At 42.0% G+C, this 21,702-nt stretch overlaps 1 protein-coding gene across 1 annotated transcript in view; it reads left to right on the forward strand.

Annotated features, from left to right (window-relative positions):
• Window positions 1–21,702, forward strand: part of LOC144809515 (sodium- and chloride-dependent GABA transporter 1-like) — a 357,006-nt gene that overhangs the window by 324,185 nt on the left and 11,119 nt on the right. The window contains exons 11-13 of the mRNA XM_078673719.1: window positions 2,402–2,504; window positions 5,704–5,804; window positions 10,963–11,130. Coding sequence (XP_078529845.1) covers window positions 2,402–2,504; window positions 5,704–5,804; window positions 10,963–11,130 — 372 coding nt within the window. The remainder of the gene's footprint in view (window positions 1–2,401; window positions 2,505–5,703; window positions 5,805–10,962; window positions 11,131–21,702) is intronic.

The raw sequence follows: 21,702 nt of genomic DNA on the forward strand, positions 1-21,702 counted from the left end.
ATTCGAATGGCAGGTAACGGCGCATCCGGAAAGGGATGGTACAATGACCATAGAGATATGCGTGCAGACTCGATGAGTGTGTAAAGAAAACCACAGAGTTTTTTCATGACAAACGGCAATTCTTCCTCAGGCATATAACAAAATGTCCTGATGACGATCCTAGTATCCTCATTTTGGGATCGAAACGTCTTTGACTAGCAGCACACCGCAAACACTGCCCTATTTATTATTTGAGTGTAACTGTGTCTTTGTTTTATTTTTAGCTTGTTGTATCTCCTATGCAATTCACAAGCTTATCTCCCTGCCTGAGTTTTTAGTTTTATGTTTCTGTTTATGTTATATGTTGTATGTTTCGCATTGGATGCAGGACTGTGTCCGACTTTATTTTGTGTTTCAAACTGAAAGTATAATTAAAATAATCATGTCCGGCTAGACATCTTTATTATAGCACTGATTCCTAGTCTATATTTACTCAGCCTTTTTGCATTCTCCCTGTCAGGGACAACTGTGTTTGTAATTTACTGCTACCCAAGGTGCCTGACCATTTAAATTGGGTTCCCTTGTCTTTACTCACAGGACAAATCCAAGGCAACAGGAAACAGTGGTGTGAAAGTAACATTTTGGGAAATAGTGAGGTAAATGAAAAGGGTTTGGCTCACAAAGTTTCGATTCGGTGTGCAGCAAAAGATTGATAAAATAATGAAAAATGTTGCACAGTTGAATAATTGACAGTTAAAGCAAATTGGTAGTTTTGCCAGATGCAATGGAATAAAGAGTGCATGGAAAGGCGGGTATGGTCCACAGTAAAGTTTCATTTTGATAGATACTGGAAAAAAACATCCAAAGCGACGAAGGGTTAAACCTCATTTTTTAGAATATATTCTGCCATATTGTTAATTTTATTGAGAGCTTATAAAGCACACATTTACCATAGGTGTCTTGTTGATAGATAACCACCTCATTGGAGAGTCATAGAGTATCTCAATTACATCCCATATGCTTGTTTAGAAAGCCAAGTCTTCAGACTTTTCCTAAAGGAAAAAGTATCCATTGCACTGGGATTATCCTCGGCAAGAGACCTCAACTAGTAGATATTAAAACCGAACATCTTCGGCCTCCAGGTCTGCCCTTCCTCTATTTTGGAACGGTTAATAAATTAGTGTATGTTGACTTTAGGTTGCGTAACGGTTCAAGATAATTTTGTCTGAAATGATTTTCGGAGTAGAATAATTTAAGCTCTTAAAAATAGTGTGCCAGAGTTTAAATTGTATTGGTTGCTTGAGTGGGAGCCAGTGCAGATCTTTTAGCAGAAGGGTAGCATATGTATATCTAGGCACTATGGAAACCAGCCTAACTCCTCTGTTATGTATCACCTGGAGTCAATTCAACACAGCATCAGGTAAGCCGGAGTATATTGCATTCGCAGAGCCCAGTCTAGACAAAATGGATGCAATAACAGTCATCTTACAAGCTTCAAAGTTCATAAAAGGATCAACTACTCTATACATGTGCCTCCACTCTTAGTTTTTCTGAAAGAAGCCTTATCATAAATATTGTCCATTTTATTGTGAACATAGCCTGTACATATGTTGGTTGGGTTCCATTCTCAGTTCTTTAGATACTTGTTGATGTTCCTTTAACCCCTTCGGCGCTGATGACAAAGCCAGCTCGTCATCTGTGTTACCTGCGCTGCGCGGATGACGAGCTGGCTTTGTCATAAACAAGCCATTTTTGAATTTCCCCGCGTACAGCGGGAAAACGCGGTAGCGCGCAAGCGGTTAAAATCTATTATTGAGAGGGTTGTCTGGTGCCACCTGGTTCTACGTTTGCTAAATAGGTGGTAAGAATACTGATGTGTTTGCTTTTACTTAGATGGGGGTTATGTATGTTCTAGAAGGCTGGATCCTGGAGTTGTAGGTGGTCAGTAGTTGCTGCCAAGTTGGGGAAGCTGTGATTCAGCTATTACTTGTCTGATAAACAGGATTACGTCCATTGTTGTGCAGAGTCGCTGATGTTCATACACATCCAATCAGTTATGTCCAGTTTTATATTATTTAAAATAATCTCAGACTTGTTGTTTTCTCTCTGGATCATCTTCATTTATATCCAGATGGCAGCAATAGATGTCCCATAATATTCGACAGACAGCCCACTGCAAAGCATGTATTTTGGTACCCTGAATTCGCCTCATAATGCGCATCTCACTACAGTACTAGAGAGGCAAAATTACATGTTTTTTTACTCATAATAGTTTGAATATTCTCATGAATCGCGATTGACAAAACAATGCTGACCTGCTTGTAAAGTATTAGTCATGCAGATTATGAATTTACATTTTTAATTGACTACCTAGACACTCATTCTTCATTTAACCTGTTCTTCCCTGTTTCTTCCTCTTTAGGGTGGAATATATGTGTTTAAGCTATTTGACTACTACTCGGCCAGTGGGATGTGTCTACTTTTCCTGGTTTTCTTTGAGACCATTTCCATTTCCTGGTGCTATGGTAAATGTTTAATTCCACTTCTCTGCAGCTGGTTCTTATCTTTTACATTGTTACAACTCCAAAAATATGTTATCCCTTTCACCTAGGAACTATAAAATGTCTCATGCCAGTATTCACACACACCTACTGCTTGCAATCCTTAAAAAGTAGGGTATATTTTACAGAGTTTTGAACTTGCTGTCTGTCAGTATTTCCTTAGTTTACACATGCCAACCTACGTTTCTTAATGGTAAAGTGTATGGGCTTTACTTAGAGATGTTTGGTAATGAAAGTCGTTTGATATGATTGAATGATTGTGGAAATACCACTTCTTGATTCATCTCCAGATTTAGGACATACTATCAAGTTTGGAGGACTTTTCACCACCAGTCAAATTAAAATCACCTTCTATAGGCCAGATCCAGGGTTAAACTAGATGTTCCCAAAGTTGGTGATTACATGGAGTCACTTACTTGTCCTTGCCAAAGATAGTACTGCAACACTGTGATGACATGTATAGATGTGGTAGGGCCAAAGAATGCATCTAAGAAGACGTTTTCGTAAAATGCTCCATTTACCCTCGTTTCAATATTAGTAAATGATGTCGCTGCCAAACATCAAACATCACCTTGCCAACTTTACATGCAAAGCAACTTCCTAATATGCTCATACATAACCATCATATTGCAGGTATTGGTACTGTATGTCTGGCATTACTTTCCGTTATTAGGAATTGCTATCATGTACCAGTGATTGCCACTATGTGGCAGTAATCTCAATCATCTTTGGGTGACACCATCATGTGTGAGATGTCATAATAGTTTGCCATTCTATTGCCTTTGCATTCCAGGTATACTCATCACATGCCAGGCAGCACGCATCAATATCATAAGCTCAAAACCTACAAAATGTCTCATAGATGCATGCCAACACTCACAGGCACACACACACAGACACAGAAAATAACATACCTATTATTATGAGGACCGAACATTGACTGTAATGAATTGTGCAATTACTATGCTAACTCCACGCAAAAGCGGACCAAAGCAAATCTAACAACGCTTTTAGTTTTTTGATACACTCTCTCAAAATTACCTAACACACAACTGCGATCAGTCCTCACAACACACTGGTCCTCACAAAGATAGTGTTTATCAGGTTCTGAGAAGTTTAGCCCATGCTTTGAGGACAGAGTCAGTCCCCACAGCGTGGGTTATACATGCCCACACACAACACAGTGAAAAACACACACACAGTGAAACACACCAAGACACACACACACACACACACACACACAGAGACACACACTCACGTGCATATGCATGCAAGCACGCATGCATCAGACCATGGGTAGTACACTAACCATACAATAGCCTCATTTTACTTAAGTCTGCATATGCATTAGGTCTATCATTTTAACGTGCTTCCAGAAAAGCTACCAACGTGGCTAATTCGTTTGGGTTCCCAGGACGGCTGGTAATATTATCTTTTCTAGAAAAAAAAACATCTTTTTGAGGAAACGTTTTTGATGCCCTGTAGTTTGTATACAGTTTATTGCAGACAATTGTCCATCAGAATTTAGTTTGATGTTATTTGAACATCTTAACAAAAGTCCTGTTCTGCTGTATCACAATCTGTTTGTAACCAGGATGTACCAGAATGTCTCCTGACCCTCCAGATGAGATAATTGACAAACATATTTTCTGGAACAGTATTTATTCGACCTCAGTACACATAATTTAACAAGCATATAAAGGCATGTTCACAACCATTTGACTTCTTCCATCAGAACCAAAAAATATGCTTTGGTCTGACAATATCTAAATTGAAGACCCTCATTCGAATCACCACTGGAATTCCGCTGACAAAAAAATACATTATCCAGCTGCTTTCTATCTTACATTGTCTAATATGATTTTGCGGGCAGAAATAGAAGATTGATAAATAAAAGAGGACCCTACTGTATATTAGGCCTGGGCAAAATTTCAATTAAATCAAAAAGCAAACGGGAATGGGAGAGGGTTGTTGGTCCGTCACATGTCCTCCCCGAACTATACTATTTACATAAAAATGTGATGTTGCGTAAGATTCACTAACCTACATCGAGGGTAGAGAACAAGAGGACATTTTCATTTTACATTGATCACCAGAGATATCTTTTTTAGGATGCAAGGCATGCTTCATCATTAGGTCCTGCTCCATGATGGGTGGGCGATGCAATGCCCAGTGAGCCCTTCAACCGAGGACTCTGTGGTAGAGATCTTTTCCTGCTCATGTTGGGTTATAGCGAATTAGTGGTGATAGTGGGTAGTTAGTATAGTGTGGAATATTGAAATGTCTTTATAGATTTTCTCTATGTGTATCTTTTATTCTGCATTGGTAATCATGGACATTGGTAATCTATGGCAAGATTGAAAACTGATATGGACCAGTTGAAGATCGGTTATGCTTTATTCCTTGTGTCTGGTCTACATGATTGACGCCTTGCTGCCCAGCTATGCCAAGAAGCTGTGTTTCTTCAGGCGCCAAATATATCTAACCTTACTCTTTTTCTAAGTAGCTGAGTCTACGGTGTTGTTTGCTTTGATTTAAAATGTGTAGATGTGAAAACCCCAAAGAGTGTCCCAAATGTTAGGAACTTACATGCTACAATACCAGTGATCTTAGTTTGTCATGGCAGCTGTGGGATGCAGAAACGAAGCACCCTCTATGTATATTGACTACTTTTGATAGGTGCACTTGTAGTTCAACCTGCCCCCCTCTCCTGAGATCAGGGAATTTTTATAAATGAAAAAATCAAATTTCTCTAATTTCTGAAATTTCTGTATTAAGCTTGCTAGACCAAATTTTATGCAATTCTGCCACTTTGATAAAATATGTCTCTATATGACAGATATGCATTTTGCATAATTGACCCCAAATTTTGCATAATTACGCAACAGTAAACTACACAAATTTCACACACCCCAACATTATCCCAATAGCCAGCTATACCCTTATACATGAGGGAGAAGTTACTGGAGAATTATTCAGGTATCTCAGTGACGATATTTGTATTGTCCGTGTCTGAAAAAATTAGAACATGGCTACTGCTCATGCAGAAGAGACCTGCATGTCACGCTTATATTTGGACTGCCTCTAACATATGTTCACCATGCATTATTGAGTGAGAAATCTTACCCTTTGTTTTACTATCTTGTCACTTGTTTTTCCCCAGGTGTGGATAGATTTTATGACAACATTGAAGAGATGATTGGGTACAGGCCATGCATATGGTGGAAGCTTTGCTGGACCTACTTCACTCCATTTGTTTGCCTGGTAGGACATCACTGTGCAATAATGTTCCATTTTAACAACAGGGAATATTGGTATTGTGCAGTTGTTTAGCTTGTGCATTCTGGCATTGATTTTGATGTAGTGTCACTTCATCCTTTCGGAAAATCTCATTTTAATGAGGCATTCTTCACCCACTGAGAATCCTCCTATGAAGAATTTATCAATTTCTCCCCAAATATAACTCAGTCTCTATTTCTAAATAAGAGCCTACTGTTTAGGAAGGAGGAGAGTTGATTTGAAAAAGAGGGTAAGATGGATTTTGGTTAAGCAATGTGTAGCATGCAAGTAAAGACTGAAATCACAAAGCAGAAAACAGGCGAACATTCAAGGATATGAAAGGATAAGAATGCTATTAGATAACGGAAATAGCTTGATAACGCAGATCAAGCAACAGTCAATTAATTAGAGTCATAGAAGAGTAGGGTATTAAAAGGCATAAGCCTGCAAATCATTTGGGGGAGAGGTGAGAAGAATTCTAATGTATCTTTTACTTAAACCACAATCACCACACTTACGTTCCATGGAGTATTGTGGCTCTTATGAGCAGCTGTTGTTATGTACCCAAAGCTGTTGGCCCTCCACACTGCTCCCACTAACACAGGAAACAGTAGTTGGACAGCAGAACTGCTCCCCTCCATATGACAAAAAGATATGCAGCTCAAGCTGCCTGGCTTATCACTGTATGCTTTGTGTTGGCCATTGGATGATGTGGAAGCCTAAGCTGATCTAAAGGCTACAGAAGTGATTGCAAAATTATTTGCTCACATGGGGATAGAAGGTACCCCACTGCCACCAAGTAACCCCACTTCTGAAGTCATAATATGGCCTTCTCTGCAGTATTTCAGTATATATGTATATTTGTTTATGCACGTGTGTGTGCATCTGTGTGGATGTGTGTGTGTGTGTGATGCTTATCCTGCATTTGTCTGTACTGTACCTGCGCGTTCATGTGGAAAACCAATTGCACCACTCTTGGTCATGTCATGCCTAATCCACTTGTACTAGAAATCTTGAGGTTGGGTTTTTAAAAATGTTCTTATTTATTAAGTGTCTTTGGAAAGGTGTAAACACTTTGGTGGCATCACAGTAATTTGGGCTGCAGGCATATATGAAAATTATCAGGTAGCAGAATAGTGCTCTGCGGAACCTGGTGATGTAGAACCAAATAGTGGGCTTGCAGAGGTCACCTTCCATTGCAAATGTCCCAAAAGATCACACAGCCCTAAAAAGCAGTGTCTTAAAAGCTGAAAGAGAAGAACCCATGCGGTTACAAGCCATCTGAGCAGTTACGATGTTGAGAGTCAACTGATGAGGAGTGTCTTCAAGAGAACTGGATTATTCTAATGGTAGAGTGAATAGTCAAATTGTGGAGGTTGCCAGATCCATCGTCATCCTCTCTTTAAAGAGCTGATTATAACAGCAAGGTGTGCCTTGTAAACATCAAATAGCTGTGACTGGGCAAAGCCATAATGTCAGTTTTGTGAAGGAAGGAGCCCTCTCTGATATGATGAGTTTGTTTTGTAATATAACACAAACCATGTTAATACACCTCTCCTGCTGTATGCTGAAGTGAAGACTGTGTTCAACAGTATTTGTATTGTTGAAAGAAGCTTAGGAGTCTGATAGGATCAATATGCAGCAGTGACCATGGTCACAGGATAACAGTAAGTATGGTTTGGACATACCTTGTTTGGATTTCATGGAAACACATTAGAGGTCTAATTTTATTTGGAGCACAACAATGAGCCATAATATGTGTTCCCATCTGCATCCACCAGATATTAGATCAATCAATCAATCAGTCTGACATTTATAGAGTGCAGCAGCTCACCCATGAGGGTCTTGGGGCACTGGAGAAGCTGGCTGCTGCATGGTGGAATGTTCAGTCAAACAGCCTGAGTTTTGAGTTCCTTCCTGAAATGCTGGAGCGAAGGTGCAGTTCTGAGGTTCAGGGGAAGGCTGTTCCATGCCTTGGCAGCCAGGTGTGAGAAGGAACGTCCTCAGCTGTTTCTTTGGTGGATCCATGGGGTGTCTGCGAGGTCAAGAGAAGCAGATCAAAGGTGTCTGGTCAGTTGGAGGAAGGTCAGCTGTTTGTGGATGTATGCTGATCCTTCACTGTGCAAGCCCGTGTAGGCATGGGTTAGCATCTTGAACTGGCATCTCTTCTGGATCAGGAGCCAGTGTACTTTCTTTAGGTGGTGAGTGATGTGGGCACTTCTGGGGAGGTCGGGGATAAGTCTTGCTGCTGGATTTTGTATGGTCTGGAGTCTCTTCAGAAGGCGTGCAGTGATTCTTACATAGAGTGTATTTCCGTAGTTCTGTCTACTGACGATGAGGGCCTGCGTGACCGTCCTTCGCGTGTGGACTGGGAGCCATCTGAAGATCTCGCAGAGCATGTGGATGATGTGAAAGGAGACAAATGAGAATGTGTTGACTTGCTTCTTCATCGAAGGATGATGCCAGCGTTGCAGGAGTGGTGAGTTCCGTGGGCCACCATGGGTCGTTCCATGGTGAGGTGAGGTTTCCAAAGATGAGGGCCTCCATATTTTCTGTGTTGCGTTTAAGACAGTTGTCTCTCATCCAGTTAGCAACATCTTTGGACAGTGAGAGGGAGAGCCGGGTGTCGTCGGCATTAAAGATGATGCTGAGTCCGTGTGATCTGATGGTGTCAGCCAGGGGGGTCACATAGGTGTTGAAGAGGGTGGGGCGGAGGGACAATCTTGAGGGACTCCACAGATGATTTTCTTGAGCTCCGAGGTGAACAGTGGGAGACAGATCCTCTGGTTTCTACTGGTGAGGTGTGAAGCGATCCATTTGAGGGCGTCTTCTTGGATCCTGATGTGGGAGAGACTGTTGATCAGGTTGTGATGGGAAACAGTGTCAAAACTGGCTGACAGGTGCAGTTTCTTAGTGATCCAGGGGGCCCCTGATGTCATTGGTGGCTGAAATCAGGGCTGTCTCGGTGCTATGGTTGACTCAAAATCCAGATTGGGAGGGGCCCAGGAAGTTGTTGTGTTCTAGGTATTGAGTAAGTTGCTGGTTGATTATTTTCCCGAGAACCTTTGCTGGATAGAGGAGCAGAGAGATGGGCCAATAATTCTTAGATTTGGCTGGGTCGGTGAATGGTTTCTTTAGGAAGGGCTTCACTTCCACATGTTTCCTGTCCTTAGGGAAGGAGGTCGAGATGATGGAGGTGTTCAGGACTTTCCTGAGTTCGTCACCTATTGTATTGCTTCGCAAGTTGAAGTCATGATGGGGGCAGCGGTCCATGGGTGCTCCTAAGTGCATGGAGTTCGTGATCGATATACTGTCTTGCGTAGAGATGCGGTCCCAATGGGTGATATGGTGTTCGGGGTATAAGTTCATGGGAGTGAGCAGTTGATACTGTCAGCTGCGGAGTATTGGCATTCAAAGTTGTCATAGATATCTTGTCATGGAAGAAGTTGGGGTGTAATGTCCACCAGTGTTTGATTAAATCTGTGCTAAACACTCATTGTACATTTCCATTATCACCAGGGAGGTTGACCAAAACTAGTCCTCAAACTCTTAAAACCATGACCAACGTATGCTGTAGAAATATGGGCAGTGGTCTGCCTGCATGGAATTCAGCCAGGATTCAGGTCAGCAGGTTGGCACATTGATGCATGTGTAAATCAAAGGTCAAAAGATCACAAGCTTTAATTAGCCTTACATCCTTCCGAAGGTTGGTCCATTGCACATCATTGATTTGGATATTGGTAACACATTATTTTCAGTGCTTAGAAATGTCAGAAGAGTGGTATGAAGCAGCACTAGCAAAAAAACAAGTTACTCTTGTTACCAGACACATGCGGTAAACACAATTGTGGCCACTAGTATATGCTACACACTTTTGGTAAGCCTCTTTGATAATATGGACAGTAAACTGTGGCCGCAGTTTTGACTTTAAGGCTGGTCCTCAAAACCAAACTACAAGTGCTTACAGAGACATTCAGTAAACAGCCACAGCATGGCAGCGGTCTGTCATCACAAATGTTCAGCACTATTACACAAATGACAAAAGTATTATTCTAATAACAAGTTCACCAAACAGGGGAAAGCAGCAGAGAAGCAAGGAAGAATATAATGTGCAAACAGAGCTTGTATTTATGAGGACCATCCAGAAAAATATAAAGCAAAACTGGAATCCTCTAATACTCAACATCATAAACGAGCTGAACTTTATTGACTTTAGATCCATCTCTTCTACAAAATTGCTAGTAAATGGTCCCCCAAATGTTGTGTAGTTGCACACAATTTTAGCTATGGTAATGTGAAAAATGCCATCAATTATCTAACCTATTAAATTATCTTTGGGGCTTATGCTTTATATGTAATACTAGGCAGTCCAGGAGCTTTTTCATTAATATTAAATAAATAAAATAAATACAGTCTTGAAACTATAGTGGTCAGCCGTATGGGTATAGGTTGCCAACTCATGTGAACTGTTCACATAGCAAAGGCATCCTAATTCCTATTGGGAAGGTAGCAGCAGTTACTGTCCTCACTGGAATAATAGGAGATGTGGCAACAACGCATAATTCTTTGCTTTCACCTGGAGACTTTGGCTGTTGAAGTCTGAGTGAAATAAGAAATTACTAGGGGAATTGTCCCTGGAATTATCTAACCCACCAGTAATTCCTCATTTCTTATTGGACCCTCAGGATCCTGCTTGTAATAGACAGGATTTTCTCCACCCCCACCACTCACAATGAGGCCCACAGAGTTTTAAGCAATACTTCCCAGAATAAATGAATACAAAAATCCATGATTACTCTTCAGACAATTACATTCTGAGTATTGGATTTCCATGTCAGTCATTCTTCTCAGCTCAAAGTATCCAAATATCTGTATTGCCTACTATCAACAGATGTGTAATTTGGAGGAACTCCTTGTCGCACTTTAAAATGCTCCATTTAGGCCTTTTTGTTGCATTATGACGTCATATCAAATGCTAGTGAGCAATGAATAGAAACTACCTTTTACATCTTCCTATAATTTTCCTCTGACCAGGGTTTGGATATTGTCTTATTCCTCTTGCACAACCACAAACAGGTTAACAAGTAGTAAACATTCCTTATGAACTGTTCATATTGATTTCCTTCATCTTGTCTCCCTTCAGGGTGTGTTCATATTCAGTGTGATAGAAATGACTCCTCTGACTCTTGGGAAGTATGTCTATCCGGCATGGGGACAGGGCATTGGCTGGCTGATGGCTCTCTCTTCCATGGTGCTTATTCCAGGATATATGGTGTATCTCTTCCTCGTCTCCAAGGGGACCATCTGGCAGGTGAGAGGACCTGACGGTTGTATTTCTCTTATGTATGAGATCATGCCAACTTCCATCCTTGGTAGGAATTTTGCTCTTTAAGAAATATTCATACTGCATACTCATTCAATAACCCCCAGCCTATGAAGGGGGATCCTAGCCTGCGACTCAATGGAATCGAGTGGTGCAGGTCCAGCTAAAGGCTTTTTGCCTCAATATGTTGTGCATACAGTATTCCCCAAGAAAAGACATTTCATTAATCAGACACAAATTAACTGCACATACCACTTGCAGAACACACCACCAAAGTCCGTACGATACCAGATAATAGGATGAACATTATCCATACTACATCCAATATGTATTTTAAGACTAGGTCATCACCCTTATAGTTGTTTTATAAGTGTTCAAAGTTGCTGAAAAGTAGAGTGCAGAATAACACCGCCACCCCAACTTCCAAACTTCCTTGCCCACTGAGGTATGCATTTTCTACTTAAACTACATGCACCCTTGTTAAGCATTTAAAGGATAGGAATGTAGGTATTTAGAGAAGTAGACTTACCCTAATTATACTTCTGATGTTTACAATGTGGACGCATAGGTAATTTAATTGTATGATTCCATCGCAAATTTCAGAATCAATGTTATCTTTTTTTTGAGTCGGGCAATCCCACATTTCCTTGAATTCTACTGCAATTGCGGGACACAATTCAGAAAGAAGCTTATAACCTAAATTAGGGCCATTAGCTGTGCTAAATATTGAAACAACTCCGATACTCTGATTCACATTATTGAAGCTGCATTACCTTCCCTCTTCATTGTACCATTTCGAGCAACAGTTAGGGAAAACAAAGATAATATACTTGTGAGAAAGTCATCCTTTGTGCCCTGATCCCCCCATTTTATGACTGATATTGGCGTTACTGACCTGATTGTGCCCTGAACCCTGCCACCCAGACCAATCGTCAGTGCTGTTTAAAAGGTATATGGTGATTAGGTGTAATTACAATTGATATGATAACCTAACTGTGAGCCCCTAGTATATGTTAAGGCATGTAGGTTTAGAGGCACAGCAGATTTAATGCACTTAAGTGTGCACTTCTGTGTTGCCTTCTGTCACATTAAAAGCCAACCCAGGCTGATTTAAAAAAAATAAAACTATGTCCAAATTCGCTATCGGAATTAAAGTCATTTCCAAAGTTTTAAACAACCTTATTTTTTAACATATAAATCACCCCTAAGGACTGTCCTTGATGGCCCAAGGGGAGGGAGCTATGTTAAAATAAGCAGGGACATCATAAAATATGTTGTGTAAGCCCTGGTGAGGGAAAATCTGCCAATTTAGTTGTCCCGCCGGTAGTGCATTAGCTCCATAGGCTAACATGGGAAGGATTTATTAAACTTTAATAAAGTCTAACTATTGACAGGAGTGAGCTAAAATGAGACTTCAAAGTGTGTAAATAATAATTAGACTAAATTCAACAACTTCCCACATTTGCATTTATTATAACTACAACAGAAAAAAAATTATGGATCTTGATTTTCTGATGTGCCTGGAATCAGCTCTAGATCAGCCTCTCCTGGTTGGCCAGCCTCAGACAGGCTGAGCCAAACTACTCTGATTTGATGTGAAGTGGAAACAAAGAGACATCTAGTGGGAGCAGATCTGCAAGTTGCAGAGCAAAAGGCAGGAAATGGGCTGGGTAGCCAAACTGGTCTTCAAAGAGGGAAAGACACTTAGGGCAGAACCTAGGCCCACCCAACTCTTCCCGCACTCCCAGCCAGATGGGAGCCCCCCTGTAATTGACTTAGCAGAGGGGCTGAATGGGAGTTAGTCAGACCTGAAGCTCCAGGAGAGAATTTCTCTGTTTTGGCTTTTAAGGAACAGTGCTTTCTGGGACAAGAGTATCCTTCACTGGGTGTGGGGGTAGGGGTTATTTACAACGACACTTGGAAGATTGGTATTATTGATATGGACCCGGCTGAGGGTATGGAACTGCTGGGCTTATCTATTCAGAGTTGTTCCGGGACTATCCTCTCCGGAGTCTTATGCTACAGGCCTCCAGGGGCCTTTAGCGTTCAGCAGCAACAATCGCTATTAGCGACCCTAACTGATATGGCAGTTTCCCATCATAATCTGATAATTTTAGGGGATTTTATACTTTGGCAAAATGGTTTCCCTGGATGTAGGGTTAGCAAATTTGCTTCACTCATGTGAAAGCTTTGGATTGTATCAACAAGTTACTGAAGCCACTCACTTGGCGGGGCATCTTCTGGATTTGGTGTTTAGTGCCCCTGACTTGGTGGTTATGGGGGAAACCCTGCCTATGGACTGGACAGATCATTCCCTTGTCAAATTTTATGTCAATAGCAAGGGTTCTCAGACAAAGACTCCACAGGTGATTAAGGAGTTTCAGTGTAGAGATTGGAAGGCTCTTGCCCGACTGAAGTCCTACGGCGTGGTGTTAGAAGTGGGAGAGTGTTTTGCTTTGGACAAACAAACGGAGGAGAACTATGCCTCACTTTGTACTAAGATTACGAGGGTGCTGGATTCTCATGCCCCCCTTAAAGTTCATAGTCGCAAAGGGAAAATCTCTGCCCCTTGGTTTAACGACACGCTGAGGAACCTGAAGCGTGGCTGTAAACAAGCGGAGAGATGTTGGAGGCACGAATATGAGGAATCCTATAGGACGCAGTGGAAGCTTAAAATCGTAGAATATAAGAACCAGATTAGGAAATCTAAGGCTGACTACTACTCTTCTGTGATCTGTAATTATACCAACAGTTCTAGGAGCATTTTTAATGTACTAAACAGTCTTATTAACCCTGAGTGTTCTAAGAACTCCATTGTTCCGTCTCTGGAACTCTGTGAGAATCTTGCCAATTTTTTTAGGAGAAAATCGAGCTAATCATTGAGGACTTGGAGGACTCCTCTATGACTGACTGTCCATTGGCCACGGGTCATGGGGCGCTGGCAGACAAGACCAATGAGCAGGCTTGGTCGTTGGGTGAACCTCTATTAGAGTTCCCGCTACTTACGGAAGAAACATTTAGCGGGTTGGCAATGGGGATCTCTTCTGGTTCGCCTTTGGACCCAGTGCCATTTAAGATCTGGAAGGAGTTTGAGACGGAATTATTTCCCACTCTCCGCCTAATTTGCAACCAATCTCTTGCCATGGTGGTGGTTCCAGCCCAGTGGAAGCAGGGGGTGATAGCTCCCCTGCTGAAGAAGCCTTCTTTAGACCCGGTTTGTTCCAAGAACTACAGACCCATTTCTCTGCTACCTTTTCCTACCAAAATTGTGGAGTGCTGGGTCAGTTTAACCCTCTCCAAACATCTGGAACAGCATCACTTATTAGAGGAAGATCAATTTGGCTTCCGTCCCGCTCACGGAACCGAAACAGCACTGGTCATCGCCGTGGACGAGCTTCAAAGGCGTGCAGACAGGGGACAAGCAGCGGTTTTGATCCTGCTTGACATGTCTGCCGCCTTTGACACGGTTAACCATGGGATCCTGCTGGGCCGCTTAAGTGATGCTGGGGTGGGAGGTAGCGCTCTGAGGTGGTTTCGATCATTTCTGCAGGACAGACAGCAGGCGGTGTCCCTGCCTCCCTTTCAATCGGCTTTTTCTAAGGTCTCACACGGGGTGCCACTGGGATCAGCAATTAGTCCCATTCTTTTTAACTTATATTTGAGTCCTCTGATCTCCCTTATTAAAGCCTACAAAATTAAAATAATAAACTACGCGGATGACACGCAGATGATCCTCTCCTTTGAGGGAGAGGATTCTACACCTGTGGAAGTATTCCACAACTGCCTGCGTGATACGTATTGCTGGCTAAAGAACAACTCCCTCCAATTTAATGCTGGGAAGACGGAGGCGCTCTTTAGCACTGGGAATAAGATCTCCCGGCCATTTCCAGAGAATTTTTGGCCTCCTGAGACAGAGATTAAAGTGCGGCCAGTGGAATTAGTTTGCAACCTAGGGGTCACGCTTGATCAGAGGCTCAGCATGGATACACACGTCAACAAGACGACCTCCTGCTGTTTTGCCATTTTGCGGTCTTTGCGGAAGATCATGCCATTATTACCATCTCAGGCGCGTGCCCAGGTGGCAAGGTGTACGATCCTCAGTAGGTTGGACTACTGTAATGCCTTGCTACTGGAGTCCCCTGGCTTCCTTCTGGATAGGCTCCAAAGACTACAATCAGCGGCTGCTAGGCTGGTTTTGGGGCTTCCGAGGAGGGCACATGCGCAAGAGGCCTTGGCGAAGCTGCACTGGCTCCCTATGCGACAGAGGGTACAATTCAAGGCCCTCTGTCTCGTTTTTAAGGCCTTACATGGAATAGGCCCTCTTCCCCTGCAATCCAAATTTGCTTGGTACTCCCCAACCAGGCTGCTTCGCTCCTCAGCGGCTAGGTTGGTGAGAGTGCCTAGGTTTAGGAAGACCAGATCAGGGGGTAGATCTTTTGAGGTGGCCGCGGCTAAGCTCTGGAATCTGCTTCCGTGCGAAATTAGGCATATCAAGGAGCTTCTCCCGTTTAGAAAAAAGGTTAAAACTTGGCTGTTTCCTTAGTATATGTAATCTGCCCGTTCTGTCCGGTTTTGTCTGACACTTCCGCCCTCTTTGAGCCACCAGCACCAGGATGCCTGCAAGATGATAGTGCGCTTTATAAGACACATAAATAAATAATAAATAAATAAATACATTTCAGGGGAAGTGGTCCTCATTGAGGGTGAGACCCTGCACCCCATTGGTCGAAGGGGGCCTGCTTGCCAGCCCAGAAACCTTGATAAATGTGGGAGAGCTGCCCAGAAAATCAGATCCCTGCCTGGAAGAAATAAGTAGAAGAAATACTGCCCAGCTGAACCCGTGGCCTGCACCAACAGGACTGCACTCTAAAAGACTATATCTTCTGCAGACTTTGGGCTTCAGCGAAAGAAGGACATTGCCTGACTCTAAAAGTTTAAGGAGTGGGCTCCTTAAAAACAACAGGTTGAAAGAGCTCCACCTGCATCATTTCCACCAAGAAAAACCCAGCTGGACCGTATTCAGCGGACTTTCAAAAATTGGGTCTGGGGCACTTTGTGTCTTGAAGTCCCAACTTCCCAAGGAGCAACTCAGACAGCTGGGACCTTGGATTGGTGTTGTGGGCCCTTCGAGAGCTCAAAACGACCTTTTGGAAGAAGATGATCCAGAAGGTTGCACTCATTTGGAATTTTTTTGTGAAAAAGCTTCATAAGTTGACCAACCCGTCGCCAAGAGTCAAGCCATTGACGTCGAACCGTAACCCAGCCTGAAATTCAAGTTTGTCCTGCTGAAAGCTCCAGACCTCCAAGACCTCCAGAATTTTACTTAGGCTTTGTGCTGAAGCTAGCCGCCATCGTTGACCCGCGAACCGGCCTGGTGAGGAGCTTCGCTCGACGTTGAGAGTGAAAAGCTCCGAAAAAGTGACTAGGTCAGAAAGTAAAAACTATACTGGGCCCTACGGCTCATTGTATCTGACTCACGCTCCATGGCGGTCTGCCTGAAACTTTGACTTTGTCCCGGTCAGAGCTACCAGATGTCCCAAGTTGGCGCCTTTAGCTTTTAAGCACTTGAATCTATATAATCTTTAAAAATCATATCTATGGTTCCCTACATTGGATTTCTGTAATTTTAGTGTCATTATAATCATAAAAATAGTTCTTATTTTTATAGACTGGTGTTAGATTTTTACTGTGTGTTGTGTCTTACCTATTTAATGTATTGGTGTTTTTAAATGCTTTACACACCTATCTCCTAAATTAAGCCTGTCTGCTCACTATTACTTAGTGTAGCATCCTACTTGCCTTTACTAATAAACCACCTTACAACAATACTTTTACATGAAGCCCAGATACATTGGAGGATTCTTAAAGTCCCGTTGATGAACTAGTGTGTGGTCTTGAAGAATTCAGCTGATTTAGGGAAATGTGTGATGTATGTAATGAAAGGTGATTTTTTTGCATGGCCCTGCCATGATATAGTCTTAAAATCAAATATATGACTGCTCAATAGAGTCACCTGTGGTATTTCAAGACAATCTAATTAAATTGTAATGCTTTCTTGAAGTAAGTCAGGAAAAGACATAGGAACATGGTATTCTGAATGACCATTGATGCACTGGCTTTTGAAATAATCTACATACTCCGAATCTTTTTCTGGATGAAAACTTAAATGATGACCATGACATCTTCACAGAGAATCCATTACACATTAAAGATTTAACAGTATAATTCCTGCCCATATTTGATAAATTCGTTATCCTTCAAATTGCTGTTAAAGAATTTACAGATTTTTAATTTTTCCATGACAACCTGTGTGAGCTATTTGTCAGAAACCCCTAAAATAACTAATACGTCTTTTAAATTTACTTTTCTGATCACAGTTTGCACAATATTAGTACTACATTATAAAGAAGGCCATATTGGTCTTTGTCAAGATGGACCAAGTAACCATAGGTGATAAGTTAATTTAATTGTCAAAATACACATCCTATAACAGCCACAAAATATTGAATGAAATACTTTTGCGTAATGTTTGATCTATAATGTACTCTAAACTCAATAAATGAAACAATATGGTTAAAATAAATGGGGAGATTTTTTCCAAACTGCTGTTTTGTGGGTGCAAACAGGCTCCATGTGTTGTTAGAGTGTCCCGCTGTGCAGAAATTCTGGAGCAATATTATATAGGAATTAGCTAGGAAGTGGTGTGTAGATATACCTTTGACAGCCATCATGAATAAGTTGGATGTCTCAGTTAATGTGTTATATGGTAGGGGGAAAGGGATATAACCTTATGTTCATGATTCATATAGATAGAGATTCCTTGGTGATCTGGAAAATGGCAAACAGAACTCAGGTAGATTCAATTAGTAAAGTTTCCCTTTAAAATAGGGATCGGTGCATAAATCACATGGGCTGTACAAAATTACTCATGCCGAATTGCCTTCCATCAGCATTCAAAAACAGAGTAGTATGTGTGAACCAGCATGTTGATCACCAGAGAATTTTTACTGTTTTAAAAGTGTGGTTTCCCCAAATATCTCCAAGACCACCTATGGCAGTGCATTGGCAGAATCCAGCCTGGGGCTTACAGTAGCACCTACAATGGTACTTAATTTGTGAAAAAGTGAGTGCCGGTAGCCAAATCTCTGTTCAGTAAAAGTACCTCGGCTGCCGCTATTAAATGTCTCCATGCCAGATACCAAGGCTGTTAGTCTGTTAGTCTGTATTCCACCCCATGCCTCTTTCATCCACTACCAGATACTCTCTGGCCTTTGTCTCACTCTTACAGATTTCTAGTTTCTCCCATTGTTACTTTTTTTAAATGTTTCCCTTCATCCTTCTTTCCCCCTTGTGTGTTTCCCCCTTGGCCTCAGGAAATGTTGGATGAGGAAACCTAAGTTTCGGTCTGCAACAATGAGTGGCTCCCATCTGCAACCACCGGCTCAAATTAAGCACTGGTCTACCATAGTTTTCTACTACTCTATGCATGATATATTTGGTCCATACACCTTTAATTGAAAGAAGCATTTGAAAGGAGCAGCATTAACTTGCACTCCATGAACCACATAATTCGACGTTTTGGATTAGAGCAGAACCCCATAGTTGGACGCCCAAAGTATTGTCCCACAGGTTTAGCCTTGCTCATCGACCAGTGCCTCTGCATCTTTTAGTCTCACATTGTATAAGGTTTTACCCTTTAAATTGCAAACAAATGTAAGGGATGAATGATGGGCTACATTATTGTATCCACAGTCTACCCTTAATTTAAGCAGAATCTAAATATCGTCAGCATGGGAGAGGCAAATAGATATTAGACCCCACCAGGGAACATAAATAAGCCCTGAGGGACACCATAGTTGATCTGATGAACTATTGATATAAAGATTGGAGGCGATACAGTGTGGGATCGACCAATTAGGAATAACTGAAACCATCTATCGTGTGGACGAGTAATTCCAATCTCTAGATGTTTTGGTCGATGGTGTTAAGTATAGCAGATAGGCGCTGTAAAATCAGAACAGAGACATTGCTGAGATCAACCACCATCGTTAGGTCATACAGCACTGAATTCAGAACTGATTTCATTCTACAGTGAATTTGCAAACCCACTTGAAAGTCATGTACACATTAAGAGCGCTCTAAGATTTCATGGAGCAGAAGCCACCAAACATTCCAAGATATTGGCCACTGCAGGACGAAAAGATATAATTCACTGGGTCACTAGCATCCAGTAGCGGGGTCATTGTAGCCACTATGCATTTGCCACAGTTCCAGGCCGCAAAAGGGCGACTGGCTTTCTTTCTCGCCATAGGAACTTGTAAGGGGACAGTGGACCTACTACCAGTCACAAAGATCCCACCCACAGTTGAGGCATTGGCCTATTGTATCCTCAGGGGATTGAAACAAAGGATGAAGGCCATCCTGTGGGACAAACTTGTGGACGGAAGTAACTTTTGTGACGGGCGGTGACCCCCATTTCTTTGTTTGTTAATGATCATAGCTAGAAAGTTCTTATTTGACTTTTAACTGTTTCGGTTATGTGAACTTGTATCTGATGATCTTTGGTAAGTTGTGTGCTTCTTGTAAGAGTATTGTTTTATTTGCACATTTTATGGAACAGAGCTACGAGTACAAAATCATTTAGCAGCTGCAAACCCAGAAAATCACTAAATTGCAGGGTTTACGACTGTCAAATCACTTTTCTTAAGTCCCAAACTAATTTTGCATTATGGGAAGGTTCATCTGATTCGCAAGCTGAGTTTAGAAATTATTCACAATTTAAAAGGGGCTTGTTTTTGGTGTTGCTTTAAAACTGTGAATCGGTAACATATGTATCAGTTGTTTGCAAACGTATTTTCTGATGCAAATCAATCATCATTTACTGACTACAATGTTGGGATAGCTGCTGATCCACTAATGGTTAAGGATCACTTTTCCACCTTTTCCCCTTTGGGAATCAGCGTGGCAACGTCAGGGAAAGCAGGCAGTGCTTCTACTGGTGTTGATGTTTTAAAAATGGGAAACACTTTTTATTAAAAAGAAAAGCAAGCATGTTTACTTTATTGACATTGGGCTGCTTAAAAAAAGTACCCCATTTTGTAATGCAGTGACAGTGATCTGCTGATCTTGCTGCCCACCATCCATATCATTGCTGTCAACGGAAAGTCGTTCTGAAACTCTCCACGATTTCCTATGTTTGAGGCAACCTATTCATTCAATACACACTGGTAGCAAAAAGTTGTGTTCAATTTGTGACTGCCTCTTGTGACCTGTATATTAGTACATCTGGCCCCTAATTCCATAAACCATGCTCTTACTGTGAATGTGTAAAGAAGTGAAATAATGTATGTATGACAAAACAAAGCAAAGTAGTAAAGATCACATTAATGCCACCATGTTTATTTGGGTACGCAATGCTATTACAACTCAGCTAATTTCAAAAATTGTCTTCCATACCTTACATGTTGGCAAAACATTCACCCCCAGTCAACTGATCTGGGTTTAATCCATTATCGTTCTTTAGCTCACTCCGCCACCCCAGTTAAGAAATGGCCAGGTGCAAATCAGTCTGATCCTGTGCCTCATGGGAACAGTCCAGCCCGAACTGCCAAGCCATGTCTTCCCTGGACCAGAAACAAGCATCCTGGGACCGATTTCTGGCTAATCAGCCATCATCAGCCAGACTAGCCTGAATCCAGTGGCAAAGTGAGCAAGGGACCCACGTCTGGGCATACCCTGCCAATTTAGGGTGAACAAAGCGAAACCAAAAGGGATGATGGGCGGCTTGTTAAACATTGCAAGCGATCACCCCCAGTCAACTGATCGGGGTTTAATCCATCATCATTCTTTAGCTCACTCCGACAACCCAGTTCAGAAATAGCCATATGCAAATCAGTCTGACCCTGTGCCTCATGGGAACAGTCCAGCCTGAACTGCCAAGCAATGTATTCCCTGGACCGGAAACAAGCATCCTGGCACCGGTTTCTGGCTAATCAGCCGTCATTAGCCAGACTAGCTTGAATCCAGTGGCAAAATGAGCAAGGGACCCACATCTGGGCATACCCTGCCAACTTAGGGCAAACAAAGAAACAAAGAAAAACCAAAGGGGGCCATGTAACCATATTAGGAATTGGTGCAAGTGTGGCAAGTGGCGTGTCCTAAAAGCATAACACTCAAAAAGTAACAAACAGGGAGTTTATTCATTCCTACAAACGTACCGTCTAATGCAATGGGCACTGGTGGTAGACATTATTAGACATTTTCTCGCAATTGATAGCCAGATTATTAAGAATATTTAGGAATAGCGAGGAGAACATATCCCTGAGAAGACGCATATTAACACGTGAAGCATTCATAATCCCAAAATCTGTGCTGGTCCGGTGGTCCCTGTGTCTGCCCCGGCGGTAAAATGTATCAGAAAAGGCAGGCCCGGTATTAACATTACCATTTGCAATGTCCTCAATATTTCATGTGTTTTGGGGAATAACTGCCCCTCATTACCACAAAAGTCCCTCAGAGAAAAAGGCTGCTCGAGTCCGCTGAGATATTTCCAGAAAACAG

The sequence above is a fragment of the Lissotriton helveticus genome, chromosome 1_1, assembly GCF_964261635.1.
Source record: "Lissotriton helveticus chromosome 1_1, aLisHel1.1, whole genome shotgun sequence".
Lineage (NCBI taxonomy): Eukaryota > Metazoa > Chordata > Amphibia > Caudata > Salamandridae > Lissotriton > Lissotriton helveticus.